This window comes from Oenanthe melanoleuca, chromosome 6, assembly GCF_029582105.1.
Source record: "Oenanthe melanoleuca isolate GR-GAL-2019-014 chromosome 6, OMel1.0, whole genome shotgun sequence".
Classification (NCBI taxonomy): Eukaryota; Metazoa; Chordata; class Aves; order Passeriformes; family Muscicapidae; genus Oenanthe; species Oenanthe melanoleuca.
The window spans coordinates 13,805,812-13,828,072 of NC_079340.1; the positions used below are offsets into that span (position 1 = coordinate 13,805,812).

The 22,261-nt window shown below is 45.7% G+C and overlaps 1 protein-coding gene across 2 annotated transcripts; it reads left to right on the forward strand.

Annotated features, from left to right (window-relative positions):
- Positions 1-14,511: 14,511 nt before the first annotated feature.
- Positions 14,512-19,153, forward strand: ZNF503 (zinc finger protein 503). 2 transcript variants are annotated; one of them, XM_056494397.1, is made up of 3 exons: positions 14,571-15,231; positions 16,334-17,896; positions 19,064-19,153. In XM_056494397.1, the coding sequence occupies exons 1-2, from the start codon at positions 14,923-14,925 to the stop codon at positions 17,852-17,854; spliced, it is 1,830 nt and encodes a 609-aa protein (XP_056350372.1). In that variant the 5' UTR covers positions 14,571-14,922; the 3' UTR covers positions 17,855-17,896; positions 19,064-19,153. The 2 variants fall into 2 exon arrangements, with proteins under 2 accessions (XP_056350371.1, XP_056350372.1); XM_056494396.1 differs by lacking the exon at positions 19,064-19,153 and having other exon boundaries at positions 14,512-15,231; positions 16,334-19,055.
- The last annotated feature ends 3,108 nt before the right edge of the window (positions 19,154-22,261 follow it).

Genomic DNA, 22,261 nt, shown 5'->3' on the forward strand with positions numbered 1-22,261 from the left:
TACAGCCCATACTAAACTCTCCCCACTCCCCAAGCCAAGCTAAGCATCTCATACTGAACAGAACTTCCACTTTTTACCGTTTGTAGAGGTTTATTCAGCTGACTCCCTTAAAATAAGGTCAGGTTACTTTATGCTTGTTTTAACAACAAAAATCAATATATCCATTTAACATAACCATATAGTTTCAGATCATAATAATTCTATCAAATTTGCCAGTCTAATGCCACTAGAAAATAATTTTATTTCAATTTTACGTGCAAAATAGAGGTCCTCCTGTTTACCCTGTTGCTGAGGTATGATAATTATCACTGATTACAAAATGGCAAACTAGTGTGTTTGCAGGTGCACATAACCCTTATTTAGCAAGCATAACTGCATTACTTTTCTGTATGCTTTTTGTACTAATATATAGTACTCATAATTTACTGGTTTAAAAGTGCTTTCTTATTAATACCTTAACTTATAATCCTTTATTGTTTTTAGTCCTCTAATTTGGTATGGAAACAGCTACAGGTTTCTCATTTTGTATCTGACTTCTGCATGTTCTGTGTGGGTGAAAAAACAATAGGCTGCTTTGCTATATGGTGCTGATACCATACTTTTCAAAGGGGTCAGTGACAAATCATGATCTTTTGGCATTCTGTCTTGCAGATTTTGCACCAAATGAGGCAGGGATGATACAGGGGTGATATCATTTAATCTTCATGTTTTATCCTTAAGACTGTCATCACGTCCATGAACTAAACAACAGAACCAAGAGAGTAGAGGCAACCTCTCTTCTGGCACTTCATTCTTTTCTGTGCCCAACCTTGCATGTTTAATGTTCTTTTATTTGAGAGTCATTAAGATTGTCATTGACATTTGGAGCCAGATACTGAAGAGCACATCTATAATGCCCTGGTCTTTCCTCCTTGTAAGAGAAGAAAGCCTCAGCTCCAAGTCCTGTTTATGTGGAATGGGCTGATTTCCAAACTGGCTCCACAACTGTTCCTTACCACCTCCAGCCATGGGCCATTCTAGTACTGTGCATATCTTGTAATCACTTAATCAATGCTCCATGTCTAACATGACCTCTCAGGTGTGCTCTGTAAAAGCAGTCTGACCCAATGTATCAGTTAGTGACAGCTCCCAGCATGCCAAAAACCTGTTAGAGAACACCTAGAGGACAGCCTTAGTGCTCTGGTGTCTGGCAGCACCAGCTCATTCAAGAGGGAAAATCAGCCTGGCATAAAGGAAAGACTGAGCACCAGTTTTCTACTCCGGCACAGTCTGTATCAGCTAGAGGTTCCTGAGGTCATACAGCCTCTCATCCACCCCAGTGTAACAGATATTTTGATATTCTAGTGCCCACACCAAGGACAGGTAACTGGAGAAATCTGTAGCTGTTAAAGATCTTTTTTTTTTCCCCTGGAGTACTTCATAATATTCCACAAACAAGCATACATAGGCCTTCTGGGAAGATATAAGGGCACTACTGACATCCTTATCTTTTCAGTAGGTAGCTTTCAGGGATTTTCCTTCAAGATACTCATCTCCACACTCAGAAGCAGCCATGCCAAGGTCTCACCAAGTGACCTCTTTTTGTGTGCTACTGAGAAACCTTTCCTCAGCACTAGTCTGGGCTACTTCCAGCAAGCCAGATCTTCTCAGGTCTCATTTCATACCTGTGTGTCCCTACAACATCATAGTTTTGTTTAGTCTTTGGTTAAAAGTCGGAAGGCTAAAAAATTAAAGGTCATATTACTTTCAGACAGATTTCTACAATTTTGTGTGAGACATAAAATATGTGGCACATGTCTGATGGCTCTAAAGGGGCACATGAATATCCATGGCCTTCTGGATATTGGTGTACCTCACATGAATGGAGAAAATGAAGCCCAGCATGAGCCTATATGATCCCAGTGCAATGCCCAATGAAGTGAACTGCCTGCTAAACCAGCCTCAAACTTTGTGTTAAGCAGGAAGGAAATTATTTCTTCCAGGGGGAAGCCTAAAAGTGAACAGTGTATGCCAGCAAAGACTGAGAGCATCTTAAATTGACAGGGTAGGTACAGCCTCTGATAGGCTTGGCACACCTCAAAATCATGGGAAAGCTGAAGAAAAGCTTTTTACCAGCCCAGCAGTGACAGTTCACCCTCCCCTGGAGCAGTCATGCTGGGTTCAGCACCACTGCAGCCCACAGTGTGTCTGAGCTATGTTCCCTCCTTCACTTGAGATACTTGTTCTCTCCATAAATATCATTTAAGGATTCCCCACTATTAGGGAAAAGAGAGTTATCATTTAGGCTCCTCTCCAATTCATTGGCACCTCACAATTCACAGGCTGAGGGGAGGGCTTTTTCACTTTATAAGCAAGCAAAATTTGTTTTACTGTTTGACTTAAAGCAAACAAAAGAGGAGAACTAGTTTTATATATATTTTTATAATGCAAGACACTTGCAGTGTTTCGGTATAATAAAAGCACATGGGTTAGTTCAGTAATTTCCACAAGTCACTTAAGTTATGCTAGAAATGTATTATGACCAAAATGTTGTTATTAGAAACCAACTCCCTGAAAAGCACTAACTACTGAAAAATTATTTTCTCTACTTTTATAAATTATCCTAATGTTGTTCCTCATCCATTACTGACAATAGTACCTGAGTACCTGAGTGACATACATTATGCATTAAATATATTTATGATAATTCAGATCTATTTGTATTAAACAGTGATATCATATATTCACTTAAGATTTAAAAATGTTAAAGTTGATAGCATACCTATCAGAATATCATAGATTAGATTATAGTGGATATCTTCAGGCAATTTTATTTTATATAGAATAGAAAGGTGGAAGACTAAGCATTTTTAATCCAAAAACTGTGCTCACAACTGACCTAGACTGACAAAAATCAAGAACTTTATATCTGAACTTGTCACTTAAAGGTGAAGCAAAAAATCCTTAACAGGAAAAGGGCAAAGAATCAAAGTCATCCATAGCATATGAGCAGAGGTAAAAAATTCAAATAACTTTTTGGAAGCTAAAACATGGGGCCAGTAACCACTGGCTACTATCTAAAGGTCTGTATCAAAGCTGTTAAATAATCTGTGAGCTGAATTCACAGGCATGTCCGTCACAGGAGTCCCATCACATGACTGATATTTTTGCAGAAACAACAGAGAGCATATGAATGAACTGTTCCCTAATTATTCTGGCAAGGCAGGGGAGGACATTCTGCACTTCATTCTCTTGTGCCATCAATTTGATGTCTTTATAACTGCTAAATTAATTTTTCTGTACTTCAGGAGTCTGTTTCAGTTCTTAATCTTCTAAGGATTAAATTCACCCTGCCTTTCAAAGTCTTAGGAAGTCCCCAGTGCAACAGATCTTTTGATATTCTACTGCCCACACTGAGGACAGGTAACTGAAGAAATCTGTAGCTGTTAAAGATTTTTTTTTTAAATTTCTGGAGTACTTAATAATATTCCACAAGCAAGCATACACAGGCCTTCTGGGAAGATATAAGGGCACTACGGATAAACATTTGATCTATCTAGAGACATGCAGCCAAGAATGTGTAAAAAATACCAAACCATCTTTAGCCCAACACTCCTCCAAGAGGTAGCACTTTTTTGTGTGTATATATACTACAAACATAAATATACTCTACCATGGATTGGGTATTTTGGCATCCCATGATTATTTACTGTTCACTGTAAAAATGTTACTGCTTTCATTACTCCATAATAAATATATAAATAGAACTACAGACTGCCACAGGAAAGAACCATATTTCCTTCCAACTTTTCTCTCTGTTACACCAAGTTGCTCACCCAGAACTCAACTGAACTAATCTTGTCCTGTGCTACTGCACATAACAGAGATTTTTCATGCCATCCTAGGCACAGAAATTCCAAATGTTGGCCAAAAAAATCAAGATCAACTTATCTCCATATCTACAACTGAACTCCAGTTTTTTTTATTGCACAAATGATTTTAAGAGTCATATTGAAAGGAGACAGTTCTGGCCAAGAACAGCTTTTACTTTCACAATAAAGAGCCCATTATAGTTCCATAGTTGTTTATATGCATGCCATAATTAGAAATATACCCTTTCAAAAAATCCTGTCTACTTTACATAGTTTTCATGATGAGTAACAAAAAAAATGGCATCCAGGTTCTTATTTTTTCTCCTTTGGTTTATGAATATTACTTTTTATTAACAGCAACAGATATAGATGGGTACCAACAGTCCAGAGAAAGTGAAACATCTTTTTTAAATGGGTTGTAATGTTTACTGTTTTTCTTAAATACAATCATTTCAGGTCAACCATTCCTCTTTCTCATTAAAATACTTTGATATTAAATATCCTTAATAAATTTTAAGGCATCTCACTTGAATTTGGGAGGTTCCCATTCAGATCATGTGGGAATGTGGCAATGAGACAGAGGGTGATTACTGAACCAAAACAGCTGCTTACTAATGTGAAATTGTTTTCATATACGAGTTAATGAGAGAATCCCATCTTTCAGTCCACGGAGAGAAGGTGCAAGCCCTAACTGAAGCAGCCACAATGCCATTATATTATCTCTGTCTTAGAGCTATTCAATCAAAGGATACTCTTACAAAGTGTTAATACATTACATTTCAAAAATGGTGTTTTGCTAATTGTTTTTCCCCTTGTATGCTAATGACATTCAAACAAGACTACCAGTGCAATATAATAATAGCATTTGTACTTTTGTCCTACTAATTACTAATGATTTCAAGGTCACGGATAAAAACATCATACTGTAAAATAGAAATTAAATAAGAACATTACTTCAGATATTATAGAAATCTGTGGCAACTAGTAATTCAAAGAATCAAACATCATCATTACAGGCATAAGTTGTATTACATCCTTTCATTAATTTGAAAATTAGTGGAGGAATAAGAAACCTTGATGATGCATGTTTGTTTCCAATGACTGAGTAATGCAAAACACAGAACTTGCAGCAGCACCAGCATATTTAATTCTGACAAGAAATCACGGCATTCAAACAGGAATGAGATGATCCTCTTGATTTGACCATGCTATTATCCAGCAAGTCACACCGCATAATATCGGAGCTTTTCTACAGGCAGTGTGAGATTATGTTCTTGTATTTTTCTGCCATGGTAATGCACTAAAGCATTTACTGTCTTATCCTGATTACAAGTCTTTGTAATGGAAAACTAAATACCAGGACTCTGTTTCACAGACACAGAGCCGCAAAATGTAGTTGAACACTGTTAATGGTAGACTTGGAAATGATATTTAAGTGTCACTAACTCTGTCTAGTCTCTGTTCTTCAATGGCCACAATTTAAGAAGTTTACTTGAACAGAATTTACTGTAAGGACTTGTGTCTTTAATCTCTACTCATAATACTGAATGTAGTACATTTATCAGAGCTGAGAGTACCTGAATGGAACTGGTAAGAGAAAAAACCTCTTCACAGCCTCATGCTATTTCCTACTTTATCTTCCATTAAGAATATGAACTTTGTGTGAATGATGAAGAGAAAGAAGAAAGAAATCTCTTTTGGGGTGGGGTTTTTTTTATGCGAAAAAAAATTACATAAAGCAAAACACTCTGCTCGGTTAATGAAAAATAAAAATTTACAATTAGATGGAATAGCATGTGTGCTTAATCAGTCTCAGCAAACATGTAAAACTCCCCTTAGAAAGTACATTGAATTTAGAGGAACAAGTTTTCATTGTTCAGGTGTTTAGAGTAGTGATCAAGAAGAAATGTTGCTACAGGCACTTGTTTGGCTAATGCCTTTTCTTTTAAACATGGGAAAATTTGCAAGCAGAGTTTGTATTGTCCCTTCCTAAGTAGCCCTCAAATGTTCCTTTTGACATCTTGTAAGATTTTAAACTAATCATGTAAGTTTTTTCCTTTCCACCTTACTGGTGGCTCAATCATTTAATCTTACTTGACCACAAGATAGAAGTAGCTGTGTGCGCACTTTTAAGATGAACTCACATTTTCTAATATTTGGAACATTTTCTTACTATCTTTTCTTTCTTTACCTCCAGGTAAACCACATAGCACAACAATGAGCAAAGAGGTAAGACTCCAGTTGAAATGATGTAATGCTGAAAATTAAATTTACACACAAGTGTTCCGAGTCTGGGTCATAGCTGGGTCACTCCTCTGAGTGGGAGGCAATCCAGCAAGGAGCACTGGATAATGATTTCTCTAAGCTGAGGCCCCTTTCAAGAAATATCGCACAAAGCTTTACCTTGATATCTGAATCTAATCTGATTCAGTGTGTGTAATTACTGATATTTGTTGTGTGGTAGTAAGAAGTGATATTATTTTGTTATATGCTGTATTATGTCTCCTTTTCCTTTCAACCTACTAGCACCCAGAAATAAGCTTTCTGGTATCTGAACCCTTACCCAGAGATAGTGGTTTAGATAAGGACTAGCTGGCTGAGGCTTTTTACAGAACACATATTGTTTAGAGTTGGGGGGATTAATAATTTTTCTTGAACAAAGAATGGAGTTTGTCTTGGTTCTTTAGGCACAGCTACATATGGTCAGTGCTATTTTTTTTTCAGCTGTATTTATCCACTGTGTTCATTTGCTTCCAGGTAGAGCTATCACACACTCCTTCCTGACCTTGAGATGAGCTTTTCTGTAATGGCTTCTAAGGGTTCCATCTGGGGATGGTAGGAAGTGCCTGCAGAACATCTCTGCTCACATACAACTAAGCAGGCCTTCAGGGGAGACACAGGCCCTTCTAAGCAGTCCAGGCTGGTGCAGCAGGCTTTGCAAAACATCTATGAGTCTTAAAAGCACAATCACATCAAAAGGTAAAGCAACCCATATAATTTCCTTCTGTTTTGCCAGTTGTCAGCCCCTTGCATGTTGCGTCGCCAGTGATTTTGCACTCATCCTGCAAGGTTTCCTGCTGCCACCTGACAATGCTGCAGTCAGCCACAGGCTGACAACCACAGCACCAGCAGAGTGACTGTCAGGGCCACTTTGCATGAAGCACACGCAGCTCCAACCCAGCGAAGCCCTAATGTGTTGATTTACAGAGTCCTCTTGGCTGACATGGGAAAATGAGTCTGGTCATGGTTGATTTAACATTTTATGGGCAAAGAGTCAGTCTGCTATAGTAAGTTTGGACTAGTGCAAATATTTTACACATTTACACACAAGTACGCGGGAAAAAAATATTCAAGACGCTCTGTGGTTTTGATTCTCACATCCCTCGAGCTCTACTGAAACTAACGTGAGCTTCAATTAAACACAAAGGTGTAGGCTGCGGGTCAGACCCTCCGGCTGAGGAAGCAGGAGCCCGGCCGCAGCCCCGCCGCCCCGGCCCCGCTCTGCCCGCGGCGGGGCGGGCGCAGCGGGCGGGCGGAGCGCAGCGCACACGGGCGGCCCCGCCCGCCCCGGCGGAAGCGGCGGCGGCCGCGGAGCTGCCCCGGGGCTCTGGGCGGCGGCCCCGGCCCCGCCGTGCCCTCCCGCGGGCGTTGCCGCCCGGACTTTGCCGCCGAGGGGGTGGGCTGACTTTCCCCGTAATCAGCCGAGGCAGAGCAGCGGAGCGGGCGCTGCGCTGCGCTGTGCTGTGCCGGAGCGGGCAGTGACCCCGCGGGGCCGCTCCGCCGCCTGCCCGCCCTGCCCGCTCTCATCAGCCCCCTCTCCCGCCGGCACACCGGCACTCCCTCCCAGACGAGCGCAGCTGGACGGAAAATAAATTCAGGGGGAGAGAAAAAAAAAAAAAAAAAAAAAAAAAAAAGCCTGTCAAACCTACCTCCGGCAAGTTCATCGCCCGAAAAGAAAGGGGGGAAAAGGCGTATTGCCTGCGTGGGGGTGCCAAGAGAAAGATGAGTGTTTCTTTCATTAACCTAATGGTAATTGCAAAAAGACTCCCTTTTTGTCAGCTTCACCTAATCAAAACCGAATATCTGTATGTGGCACTGACAAAATCAGTAAAACTTCACCTTCGACTTTATTGATCTGAACAGACAGGCAGAGTTTTCTATGGTGTTCAATTTAGGGAATTAAAAAAAATCACTCCGCTAACAGCATTTGGTACATTTCTAACCCATATGTCACCTCAGTGCTTTAAATAATTATATTTGCATGCAGGGAGTGATTCATAAATATGTCAGGATTGTGAAATATAGGCAGGCATTTCAAACTTTCTATTTAAAAAACATGAATTATGGCCACGAAAAATGTGTTCCCATTTAAGGGTGATACGAAGTATTTGGTGTCTAGTACGGAGGCCCATCCATCATATAGACAATAAAGAGAGTTTTTGCCTGACGTTGGAAATTTATGGTTGCCCTTCTCTGCCCTAATAACTCAAGCATTGTGTCAGCCTGTGACAGCCTTTGCAGAAAAACAGCAACCCTGTTATCAATCAAAAAGCCCTTTTACATTTTTAGCAAAACTCTGATCATCCAGACACCCTTTTAATGTATATATTACATCATTATAGATCATTCTGCACTTTTACTGCAACTCAACAAAATGATCCATCACTTCAGGACAGTCCTGATGAACGCTGATGTAAATTATTTGCACGTCGCTAGTACAGTACAAAATGAAAAATGTACTTTAGGTGGAATTAATTTTAGGGTGTAAAAAGCTAAAAATGAAAGCAGGGGGGATTAGAGGAGACCTAAATGCATCGTTAGGGATAAATGAAAACAAGCTAATAGTTATTAAAAATTAAGATTATTTTAACCTTTTGGGATCGTGGACCTAGACGGTTTCAAGAAAATAGCTAAGATGTATTGCATGCTTCTTCCTGCCCCTGCCAAACATAGCCGTCTTGTAATTGAGTGGAGGATCATTGTCCATTTGTCATTAGAGTGTTTAGATAAGGTTAATTATTTGGGTTCCAGTGCCCTTTCCAGCCATATCCTCAAAACTCTTCCTCATATCTCAAAGGACGCTGTTCCTACACTGTACCTCCCTGTTGAAGACACATCTGGTTGATCTGCACAGTTTCCATAACAAAGTTGTCAATAAACACTCTCCACATTTGGGATCCGAGTGACGTGACGAAGCTGGAGATCGCCTCCATTGTGTGCCATGGTTAATTTCTGAGGGATTACTGTAACCAAATATGTGCTTAGTTGGGACAATTCTCTCCCGTAGCCTCCAGGCTTTCGCAGAAGATAAACACAAAGATGCCTTTATGATTGCTGAGATGGAGTGATCAGACCAAGGTGTTACAAAAGCTACAAGACTTATTTCTTTTTTCCTTTTTGTTCACTCTTACAATCTAGACGCCAAATACCAATCTGAGTTACTTATGTACGAATTAGAAAATGTGTTCACTCGCATTGGGCTCGATCATTTTAATTGTAATACATTTAAAAACATGAAATGACACTAAAAATCTCTATGCACTTAACAGAAAACATACCCAGCCTTGCTCGTGTCATTGCAATTATTCGACTTGCTCTCTCCCTCTCCCCCTAGAAAGTTACCTTAAGGCATATTTTAAATAACAGCTGTTTGCATAAGAAACACCTTAAACATAAAAGAGGATAGATTTGGAAAATAGCTGTTGGCAAACGGGTTTCAACACGGGAGCAAAAATTTTCACACTCACACATGAAACAATGTCAAGAAGGAAATCTGTCAAAGGGCTAAAAAGAGAAAGGTTGGGGTGGGGTTTTTTTATTATTAGGTGCATTAATCTCTTCCTTATCTGGGTGTAACAAAAGGAACAAAATTAGACAAACGCATTTGAAAACATTCTGGGCGAAGGTATGTTTCCGAAGCAGTAAGCAACCAGCCAAACAAGCAAACAAAAGTGATTTTCTGCTCGTTTAGTAAAAATGCCACCGACTACTAAAATTCACGTTAGCTTAAACGTGACTATTATTTTGAAGATGGCTCGGAAATTATCACCGTTTATAAAACGATTACCTACATCTCATGCAGAGTAAAATATATATTGCTTCTATGTGTTAGGAAAGTAATTACAATCATAAGGGTAAATATTTTCAGGTACTATGTGAACAGGGGAGGGGTTTGGAAATCGTACTTTATGTCGGCAAGCTTTCCAACTACTTGCTTTAAAAACATTCTGGAATAAATACCCCACACCTCTGCTGGATACCTGGGCAGATGCACCAGTTATTAGCAGACCACATGCAGTCTCGCACTAAAAAAAAAGAAAACAAATAAAATAAAAAAAGGAAAAAAATAAGGGGGACGGGGGTGGGGGGAAGAGCCTCTCCAAATGTACAAAATCGTGGTGGTGTATTTCTGATAACCCATCACATTTCTTATCTTCTTATAGGAAGTAATATGATTCTTGTGAGAGGGGGGAAAAAAAGGAAGAAGATGCACCATCTACAAAAATGGAATGCAGTGTATATCTTAATAAAAACCTTGGAGTAGATAGTGAAATTAAGTACTACCAAAGGAAATAAATTTGATACACCGGATTGACAGACACGTAACTGAATTTTGTTACGCATAGAAACACAGCCCAGACACAACTCGGCAACTCTGCTGTCTGCTAATTAAAATCTTAATCTTGTTCGAAACGATAGAAAAGAAAGGGGGGAGAAAGAAAAAACAAACAAACAAAAAAGCTGAACTAAAGGGCCTGTAGGGTTGTTGCTGCTCCGTTTAAAAGACTAAACGCCCTTTTCCAACATGATCTACAGAAGCTGACACTTAAATGGCAAGAGAGCAAGCTCGCAGAGCAGACACGCTGGTGTCGAGGTTTCTGCAGTTCCCTCTCCCGAGGGAAAAATAGTCAGTCCGGGTTTTTTGGGTGATCCTGACCAGGGTTTGCAGCTCGCCAGCCTGACCTGTCAAGCGGATTATTTTAGAGGGAGATTAATAGGGGAGGCGGGCTGCAATAATAATCGTTTTGTTTGATGTGACAACTTTGATAGGCGTTGATTTACTTACAAACTGATAGGCTTTTAATTGAGCGCCTCCATCCAGCTTGAGATGAAAGGAAAACCGCATTGAAAAGCTGCCCGAGTGCCCTCGAGCCTCAATACTGATTAGCCATCTCGACAGTGAATAGTTCAAGGCATTTTCAAACTTTTTTTCCTCTCTCGCTCTCGCTCTCCTCTCCTCCTCAAATATCTGCCAGCCCACTCCTTTTTAAGAGAAAATAAATCATTTCCATTGTGTGCAAATAAAATCGACTTGACATGCTTGCCAATAGCTGGTAGGTAAAGGAAAGTGTGGACTGGCACTTGTTAATTAATTCCTCCTTTGCTCTCCTTTTTTTTTTTTTTTTTTTTTTTTAAGTTACAATTTTCTTCTGTAAAAGGAGGAAGACGGGTTCCAACCCTTGGATTTTTTTTTTCAAAGAAATAAAAGCAACAGCCACCAAAACTTCAACAAGACTACACAAGTAAATGCCAAACCGTCTGCAAGGACTCATTAAACAAGAATCCCTCGCGAAGGGAACGAGCAGGACAGAATCCCTCTTCTTCAGCTCAAGAGAGGAAGGGAGCCCGCAGCAGGCAACCACAAACTCCGCACCGTTTTCAAGCTGCAGCCCCGCCGCCCGCCCGATCCTACGCGTGTGCATCCTAACTCCGAGCCCCTCGCTGGGAATCGTTTTCTGCGTGTGTTAAGCGCAGTGAATAAGCTCTCATAGCTCAAAAATGCTTTGGAGAGCGCAAAGGGGAGGAGATGTCTTGGGGCTGATTTTTTTACAAGGTTCTACATAAAAAAGTTTACAGTACTGAGTGCGATTTAAATATCATTTCAAAGGCTGAGTGGAGAAGAAAAAAAAAAAAAAAAAAAAAAAAAAAAAGGGAGAAGCGAATGAAAAAGCTGTCCTCTGAAGTTGCTAATTAAATTACCCTCTGATGCTTCTACTTCAGCCAGAAAGATCGGGGTTCGTGCTCTTCCCCCCGCTCCGTCCCCCGCTTTTCCCGTCGGTGCGCTGCCTGTTTTATACATGTACCGGCTATCGCCTTTGCTTCCTTGGCTTACAAGTAAAACAACCCTTTCCCGAAATCACCGTCACCTCCACAAGAAAAGAGAGAGAGAGAAGGAAAAATGGGGAGGGAGAGCCTTCCCACAGCTGACTCTACCTTAAGACAATTAATCTTTAGTCTTTCACCCTGGGAGGCAGGATAAATACAACGAGAAAACAGATAGGAGTCTCCCCGGTCCTGTAAGGAAAACAGCTGTTCCAAGCACTTTAATGCAAATGAACACAAATGAAGGTTTCAGCTTTTTTTTTTTTTTTTCTTCCAGAGTTTTACTGCACTCCATTTATCAATTGGACTTGACAACAAAAGAAAGAACTGGGGGAAAACCTGGGGCAGATTCAAGTCACTTCCACTCTAGATAAAGGAAGGGGGGGGGAGTTCCTCGAGGGCAAGTTGTGGGTCTTGTCAGTCCTATTGCAATATTGTGGGGTTTATGCAAGATTTCTTTCTCTACCTCCCCCCCTGCCTTTTAATTTTGATGGTCCTGCAAGATGACCGCGGTGATTGCAAAATGAAAGTACGTTTATGACTCTCCACTGAGAAGTTGTGCCAATAAACCTTATCTTTCAGAGAAAATATAGAAATTTAAAAGTTTGTTAAAAATAATCGCATCTTTATTAAAACAAGAGGAGTTCCGTGTATTTATCCTACTCTATACACTATAGTAAAAGAGTAAAGTGGTTTAAATAAAATACAGCGGATATACTTACTGCGCTGCAAGATTTAAAGGGTACCGCTTGGCGGGGGCGGGAGAAGGGGGGCATACCGAGGAAAACCTGCCTTACATATACATCGTAAGAAGCGTAGGTCATTAAAGACTATCTGACACATCTGTTTAGGGACTGGGGCAGATCGGGGTTTCAAGGGAAGAAAAAGGACTTGGTTCAGCAGATCTAAATGTGAGAAAGTGAAAGTCCTTCCTCTCGTCCAACCCTTCCAGGATCAGCGCCTGTTCTGGTTGGAGTCCAGGTCAGGAATTGGACGCGACCCCTAAAGCACTTGCCTTGTTCTTCACTTGTCAAACGTGTTTTATCTCTAAGTGACCTTTTTGTTAATGTTGTAGATTGTGTGGGCCACCATGTCAGATCCGGAAACAAAAGTAAAAGATTGATTAACACATTTTGCCTGTGAAAAAATGTTATGGGATGAGGAGGTGGGGGGATAGTGGGAAGCAAAGTACAAAGAGAAAAGAAAAAGGCAACCCAGTGACTTGAAGGGCTGCGGATTCCGCTGGGGGCATCCGCCAGCAGCGGTAAAAACGGGGTTGAGGGCAGAGGACTCGGTACCCTTCGGGAGCGCACAGACACAAAGCAGGACGTGTGTAGCGCCCGGGTGGACACCGTGTGCGTACCCAGAAGGCTCTCAGCACAGCCTAGCTGAAAATCAAACACGTAAATGGCGATCCAATACTCTCGTTAAAGCGAGGGGACGCCTCCCCAGGCCCCCGCTGCTGGCGACCGATTCAGCCCGGCGGCGGCAGGGACGAAGGACACTTTCCAAGAGGAAAGGGAAAGAGGAGTCCAGCAGCCCTCCTCGACAGGGCGGTGAGGAGCTGGGGAGGGCTACTGGCTGCTGGCAAACAAATCCAGTTTACTCCCAAGATTTATTCCGTAAATTAAAAGGGTTTTTCTCCGAGGAGCCCGTCTTTCCCTCTGTTTTCCTCCCTCTCCCTCTCTCTCTCTCCTTCCCCCTTCAAGTCACACCAGGCTTGTAATCAGCAACAAAAGCTGACATAAATCAAGGGCGGATTGACAGGGGCTGACAAATAACTGATTGATTGCGGTTGGGGAGCACTGACAATTGACGGCGGGGCGGAGAGTCCCGAAAGGCGGCGGCGGGCTGTGCGTGACAGCCCCGCGTGTGACGACCTCCCCCAATCCCGCCGCGCTCCCCGCGCCGCCGCAAGCCGCGCCGCAGCGCCCCGGCTCCCGCCCGCTGCCGCCGGCGACGTGCAGGCCGGCGCTCTGCAGGTTCTCGGCCGGGCCTTCCCCGCGCTGCCAGGCGGGAGGGGCGGGAAAAGCGCCCCGCGCCGTTCCGCGGGTCCCGGGGGGGACACGGCGCGGCGGCGGCCCCGGAGCGGTGCCGGCGGGCCGGCCCCGGGGAGGAGGGCGCGGGCCGGGCCCGCAGCGCAGTGCGTGGCGGGCGGCAGGTCGAGCTCGGGGCGCTGTGCGAGCGGCGGGGGCGGGCGGGGGGAGCGCGGCGGAGCCCGCGGCCGCCCCCCGGCAGGCGCGGCGCCCCCAGCCCCGCGGCCGCCCCGCCGCTGCCGCGCGATCCGCGCTGCCTGCGGAGGAAGAAAGACGCTCGCAGCGCGTGATGTGAAACACAGAATTAACGCCCATCCCATTCTAGGAGCGAAAACAAGGAAGGAGGGGAGGGGAGAGGGAAGGCGGACGAGAAAGGGAAGGGGAAAAAAAAAAAAAGCGAGAGACCATTAAAAACGGAGGAAAAAAAAAAAGCAGAAAAGGGAACGTCACATCCCCTTGACCCTCCAATCACCTCGGGGTCCCATTTGATTGGAAGGCGGCAAAGGCTTTAATCTCAGACTAATTCAGCTGCTTTTGAAGTGAGTTTCTTTGCCAGATCCCGGGCTGGATGGGCAGCGGCTCGCATCACAGCTGAGCGGCGGAGGCGAGCGCTCCGCGCCGCGCCAGCCGGGGGAGCTGAGAGCGGCCGAGGGGGACCGCGGCACACGCTCGCAGCCCCCACCCCCGCCCCCAGCACAGCCCAAGGATTACTCGGCTTTTTTTTCCTCCTCTTTCTCTCCGGCCGGCTCCCCCTTTCCCTCCCCCTCCCCACCCACGCCTTCCCCGCCAGAGAGAGCCACGGGACATTGTATGTTTGTTTTTCTGCTCGGGGGGCGTGTGGCTTTTTTCCTTTCTCGCCCGCAGAAAGCGAGCGAGCGTTTCCGAGTGCGAGCGGCGCCACTTGCCCCAGTTTTCATGCGAGGTTTTGGGTCATGATCACATCGCCCTCGCTTTCTGCTATAAGAAGTAGTAAGCGCAGCAGCAGCCTCAGCGAGCCCGGAGGCAGCCCCCGCCGCAGCCGCAGCGCCGCCGACCTCGCCGGGCCGAACGGGCACGCTGGGAATAACGGCAGCAGCGCCGCCGCCAAGCCCTGCTTCCACGCCGTCCCCCCCTCGGACCCGCTACGCCAAGCCAACCGCCTTCCCATCAAAGTCTTGAAAATGCTCACGGCGCGGACTGGACACATTTTACACCCTGAATACCTGCAGCCTTTACCCTCCACGCCCGTCAGCCCCATCGAGGTAAGGACCCGGCCCCCGTCGCTTTCTCTCGTCCCTGCCCGGGCGCTGGCTGTGCATGGCGGCTCCGCCAGCCGCCCTCGGCACTTTCCTGCGCTTTGAAATGCATTTATACCGGGACAGGGGCTTTTTTTGATCTCGACTTAGTGTAAGGAACCGCTCCTGGGTATTGTTTCCGTGTTTACTGGGATACTTTATAGTTCCTGTGTAAATTAATATTTTCTTTTTGCTATTTTAAGTGCTTTTTTTTTTTTTTTTTTTTTTTTTTTAAAGGGGAGGGGTGAGTAGAAGGAACCGATCCCCGCTGGGGTCACGATCCGGACAAACAAATAAGCAGCGCTCCGAGCGCCAAACAACCTTGCTTTTGCAGAGACTGTTTTGAGGTGGGGATGGGGGTGGGGGACACACACGGGACAGGACAACACGACGCGGAGAGCGACAGGCTCGAACGTGGGTGCGGCAGGATAACTATTTCGGCTCGCCGAAATTCCTTTCAAGTACCGACACGGATCTGTACTTCGGGGGGCCTATTGGTCCCCTTTCTGCTCTGTCGAGCTTGCCGGTCCCACTCTCCGTAGCTCGCTGGTTGCGGGACCGAAACTCGAAACGGAGCTGGTGGTGGGAAGGGTGTGTCCGTGGGAATGAATGATTTCATTAAGGTCTCTGCGGAGCGAGGACACCCTTCTACCGGGGAGCCCTGCTCGCCGGCTAACTCGGGCTCTGTTTATAAATAGTGCCAGTAGTCAGGGTGCAGAAATGCTGCAGTCGCTATAGTTCCCGGGCGGGTTTGCGGGCCAGCGCCTCCCGAGAGACGCCGAGCTCCGCGCTGCCCGGCCGCTGCCGGCGAGCCTGGGGGCGTTCAAGGCGGCCGCGGCGGGCTAGCAGGGATACGAAAATCCCCAGCCCTTTTTAAAGGCTTTATGGAAAATGGTGCATTCAGGGGAGGGGGCTGTCAAGTTGATGAATGCGCACAAACTGTTCCTTACTTCCAGGCTGTACTATGCAGAAACCTACGGGACAAGAGTCCTATGTATGCAAAGGGGGTTTTCTCGGACCCCGATTAAATCTCTTTTTTTTTGTGTGTGTGTCCTTCTAATTTCCGCAGCTGGATGCAAAGAAGAGCCCCCTGGCCCTTTTGGCACAAACTTGCTCGCAGATAGGGAAGCCGGACCCGTCCCCTTCCTCCAAACTCTCCTCGGTCACCTCCAATGGCTCCGGAGGGGACAAGGACTCCAAGTCGGGCCCCTTGAAGCTCAGCGACATCGGCGTAGAGGACAAATCGAGCTTCAAGCCGTACTCCAAGCCGGGCGCGGAGAAGAAGGAGCCGGGGGCGGCGGGCTGCGCGGGCGCCCCCGCCGCGGGGGTCGCGGCCGGGGAGAAGTCGGGATTCCGGGTGCCGAGCGCCACCTGCCAGCCGTTCACCCCAAGGACAGGCAGCCCCAACTCCAGCGCCTCCGCCTGCTCGCCCGGGCTGCTGCCGGCCGAGGGAAAAGGCGGGGAGGACAAGAAGGACTCGGAGGGCTGCGGAAAGAGCGGCAGCTCCGGCTCGGAGGGAGGCCCGGGCACCACCAGCATCAGCCACAGCCGGATTAGCGTGAGCTGTGCCGGGATTAACGTGGAGGTCAACCAGCACCAGGAGAGCACGCCGGGCTCCAAGCCCATCGCATCGGACTCCGCCTCCTCCTGCAGCAGCACCACCGCCACCTCCTCCAGCTCCGTTCTGGGCTCCGGCCTCGTGGCCCCCGTCTCCCCTTACAAGCCGGGACAGACCGTTTTCCCCCTGCCCCCGGCGGGCATGAGCTACCCGGGGACGCTGGCTGGAGCCTACGCCGGCTACCCGCCACAGTTCCTGCCGCACGGAGTGGCTCTGGACCCCACCAAATCCTCCAGCCTGGTGGGGGCCCAGCTGGCCGCTGCCAGCAGCCTGGGCTGCAGCAAGCCGGCGGGGTCGAGCCCGCTGGCGGGCGCGTCGCCGCCGTCGGTGATGACGGCGAGCCTGTGCCGAGACCCCTACTGCCTGAGCTACCACTGCGCCAGCCACCTGGCAGGCGCCGCCGGAGCCTCCTGCGCCCACGACCAAGCCCTCAAGTCCGGATACCCCCTTGTCTACCCCACCCACCCTTTGCACAGCGTCCACTCCTCGCTGACCGGCGCCACGCCGCCTTCGCTAGCCGGCCACCCTTTGTACCCCTACGGCTTCATGCTCCCCAATGACCCCCAGCCACACATCTGCAACTGGGTGTCGGCCAACGGACCCTGCGACAAGCGCTTTGCCACCTCGGAGGAGCTGCTTAGCCACTTGCGGACCCATACTGCCTTCCCGGGCACCGATAAACTGCTCTCCAGCTACCCCAGCTCCTCGTCGCTGGCCAGCGCAGCGGCTGCAGCCATGGCGTGCCACATGCACATCCCCACGACGGGCGCCCCGGGCAGCCCGGGCACGCTGGCCTTGCGCAGCCCGCACCACGCGCTGGGACTCGGCAGCCGCTACCACCCCTACTCCAAGAGCCCCCTGCCCACCCCCGGGGCCCCCGTGCCCGTGCCCGCTGCCACCGGACCCTACTACTCCCCTTACGCACTCTATGGGCAGAGACTCACCACAGCCTCGGCCCTGGGGTACCAGTGAGTGCAGGCAGCGGGGCTCTGACACACAACACAAAGTCTAGCGGTAAGGGAAGGAAGCCCTGCGAAACTTTATAAAAGTTGGAAAGAAAAAAAAAATCTGACTTTTTATAAAATAGTGTTCATTTGAGGACTGGATCCGTGAGCACTGTATTTATTTATGTTAGCTTCAAGCGGGACAACGAATCATAAAGTGCATTACTAAACTGAGCTCAATAGGTAAAAGTGGAACACCCATTGTAGAATATAAATAAAAAAGATAGAGGTCTTCTCTTTAATGTTACTTTAAAATTGCTATGATTGTATTGTACGTTCTTATTTAATGTCTCATTGAAACAAAAAAATTTACATGCATGTTTGTTACTAAAAAACAACTCGCAATTTGTCAGTTATAATTTCAAATTGCAATTATTTTTAAGGTGTATACCCTTGAAAGAGAATTGGTATTTTTTTGTATGTATTCTGGAAGAAAAAACAAAAACAATTCTATTCCAAAAACCTCATTTGCCTTATTTTGTTCTTTAAAAGGAACACTTAACTATTTTTAATTTTTAAGTCCACCCTGTAAAAAGGGTTAAGTAAGGTTTACGTCATGTACTAAAATAGACAATGTATCGCTTTAAAGATTAAAATTCCGTATATTTGATGTATTAAAAGGTTTTACTTTTTTTTTTTTTTTTTTTTTTTTTTTTAAATACGCTTTGATTCTGTTATAAAACCCGAGTAGGTCTTGGATGGAGGTGACTGCTAATTTCTCCTTAAGCGTTTATTCAATTTTAATTAAAAATTAAAAAAAAAAAAAAAAAAAAACCCAAAGTTTTTTTTTTTATTGTAACCCCAGGGCTCTCTTAAAAAATAATCAGACACAGTTGGTTTTTTTTTCCTCGTCAGTAGAATTTGTTGGCACGAAATAGGAAAACTGAGAATCGCTTAAATCTCTTTCCCTTTCTATAAAGAAGGTAAACTTATTTTTAAAATGTTTTTACTGTGAAATATCTGTGTTTTAATCTAGTTTTCAACTAGAAGACTTTTTGCTTTAGAAAGAAACGGGGAAGGCAAGACTGTTTTGTAAAAGCGTAAGATGATTATCCGAAAGCTTTTTTTTTTAACAATGTAACGCGTAACTATTCATCTCTTTCTAAATGAGAAGTTCAGAAGTAATTGGGGAAGCGCTGTTTGAGCTCATCCAGTTATTTTCAATTTCTCTCTTCAGTTCGCACCGCAGCACAAAAGATCGTCACGTAAAAAACAAAAAAAATCGGACAGCTCTGAAAACTAATTTTCCTTTAAAAAGGAAGGGACGGGGGAAAAAAAAGGAAGCCATCGGTTATTTGTGCCGAGTTTGCTCTTTGCTGAAGTGCAGTGCCAAACTTGACGTGATACCGAGAGGGGCTGCCCCTGCCTGCGCCGCGTCTCTGCCTCCCCATCCCGGGTTTCCTAGCGCCCAAGGGCCACCGCCCAGCTCCGGCTCGTCGTCCTGCGTTCAGGTAGGAGCGGGGGCCGCGACGGAGAAGCCAGAGCAGCCGCCGATAGTCGGAAAAGCGATACCCGAGTCCGTAAAAGCAGTGCCAGCGGAGGGCTTTGCCCCGCGCCCTGGCGGGCGCTCGCAGGCACGGCTCGGGCGGAGCCGGGTACCTGCTGCCCGCTCGGCCCCGCTCCGCCCGCTGCCCGCGCCCCGGCCCCGGCGCGACGCGCTGGCGGGGGGCAAAGCTGCAAGCGGCGGCTTTGCTTAACAAATCACTGCGCTTTCTCCGTCGTTCTGGATCCCCCCACAATATAATTACTGTTCAGAGTTTCCCGTGGTGCCCAGATGCTAATTAATCTAATACATTTACTCCAGATAATTAGTGGAAGTTAGCGTTAATGTGCAAAGGCGAGAAAAGCAGCAAGCTGCTGAAGCTGCCGCGGCCGCCCGGCCGTCCCGGCACGGCTGCTCTCTGCGGCCGGGACACACGCGGGCAGGCCGGGGCTGGGCCGCGCTGCGGCTCTTTCGGGACGCTGTCCGAAAGCGGCACGGGAAACGCTGCGCGCTTTAACCAAATGTGTTCCCCCCTCCGCCACCCGCCTTACATGGGAAAGGGACCTTCGCGTATCTCTGCTTTAGGAAATGTAAAACGAGCTCTCGTTATGAACCGATGAGTTAGAGAAGGGGAGGAGAGGGCAGTGCTGTTAACTGCACCAAGTAAACTTTAGTTATAAAATAAGAAGCGGATACAAACACAGAAACTAATCGAAAGAACGGCTTCTCGGGTCGGGGATGATGGTGGCGGAGGATTCATCCAGCGAGCCCGAGAAAGGCAGAACAAGCTCGCAGCCCTCTATGCCGCACGCCCCCCGCCCTCTCCTACAGCCCAGCCAGACTGCCTTCCCCGCTTCGCTATTTTAACTACTCTTAATCTGGGGAAAATTACATTTCAGGATCCACCTGGGTGTGCAAGCAACAATTACAGTTTTGCCGCGATTAAAACACGCCACCATTGCCACGTTTCTCTCCTGTTCGTGTGTTTTACAATTATGGATCTTTAACAGCTGCAGCTCAGACTTCGCTAGCGAAATCCCATCTCCCATCAGGTGTTGCAGGGGCGATTTAAAAAGAGCAAGGGAGGCATTTGTGTCCTAGAACCCTAACTGCAATTTTGGGAATTTCAGCTCGGAAAGGTTACACACAAAGATTTCTGATGCATGTGGTGAAATGAACTCTTAATGCTATTATTACTGTTTTGCTGAGATACCGTCCCCTTAGTTAAAGAAAAATTAAAACACCTTATTTTATATGTAGAGTGGTGATAAGTAGGTCTCTCTTCCAGCCTTGTTAAGTATATGACGTGGCAAGTGCCACCTAGGATTTTGATATTAATCTATGAAATTCGCCTTTTTTTTTTTTTTTTTTCTAATAGAGATTGACTTATGGACATTAATGTTTTTAGGTAAAAGGACTACATTTGTTATTCTTCACCAATCTCCCCCCCTCCCGTTCTTACTAACTGGATGGGTTGTGGATTTGACAGCAGCCGCTGGTCCATGCCACCGAACTAAAATAATTTCACAGTGAAAAACCAGCTTGAGAGGACAAGCAACAGAAGGGCAAAACCCATCAAAACCCGAAACTGTGATCAATCTGACCAGAGTCAGGCATACATTAGTTTAAATTAAACAGTTTTGTCTTTCTCGCAAATCTTTTTTGAACATTAAAGATAGAATCATGTAATATTTAAATCAACTCTTGTCAGATGCTAAGTGCAACTGAAGAACCAAAATAAAAATTAATGCGTTTCCATCCACTCTCAAAAGCTTACTCTGGATGCCACTTCGACAAAATGCTTCTGATAAGCAACGGCTAGAAAAGAAGGGTCCTGTTTATCTTATCTATGGGGAAATGTAATTAAGGTAGTTTTATGAAACAATAAAACACCAGACTCCACAGACAGCAAAGGAGTCTCTGTAACATATCTGAGCCTAGATGGGCATATGTGTCTTGGCTTACGTGGACAATCCCACACCAAACACACATATTCATATGCTTGCCTGGTTTTAGAATGCAAAATGTATGCTAGAACTAAAATACAAAGATGCCTTTATTACGGGAAGATTTTTCCTCACTGACAAGAGATTCCATTTGCTAAGACCAGAAAGTCGCGTACTGCCCATTCACCACCTTTTGAGCCACCCGCAGCGCAGCCAGCAAGGTACACGCAGTGCTGTGCCCGTGACTGTGGCTGGCCCTCCTCTCTCTAACCCGAGGTTTGTAATGATCTACCCACACCTACAGTCGAAATCACTCAGGCAAAGGGAATCCTTAAGGATCCAAACTTTCCAAAACAAAAGTAAATGTGCATTCCTATTCTGTAAAAACATTAATCAAACTTCATTCTTTCATACTTTGAAAAGATGGACAGCAATGCTGCCTTGCTTTAATACTTTGGCTCTCCTTACAGGCTTCCAGTAAACCCCAGTTTAGGGTTTTTTTGTGGTCTTTTTTCTTTTTTTTTTTTTTCTGTGTTTTTTGTTTGTTTGTTTGTTTTTTAAAATTCTGTGTGTTTTCTTTTGTTGTTTTCCGGGTTTTCTTTTTTCTTTTTCTTTTAATTTTTTTTAAGGAACTAATCTGAAGTGGAAAATCGCTGGAGCTACTAGCATCAAATTTATTTTCCATACAGATTTTTGGGTATCATTTCAGACATTTCTGAGGCCACATTGGGACACCCCACCACCCCGATTCTTTCTGCACCATGAAGTACAGCCCGCACTGCTTCATGAACAGACCTGAGGCAGGCAAGCAATCGGTTCTGATCAGAGGTGTCCAATCCCTGCTAAATCTCTTTCTCAGCTCACTCCTGGAAAATTCGGGGCAGACTATCTTTTCTTTTTTTTTTAAGGTAAAATTTTGTTGCGATGAAGCACAGAGGTGTCAGAA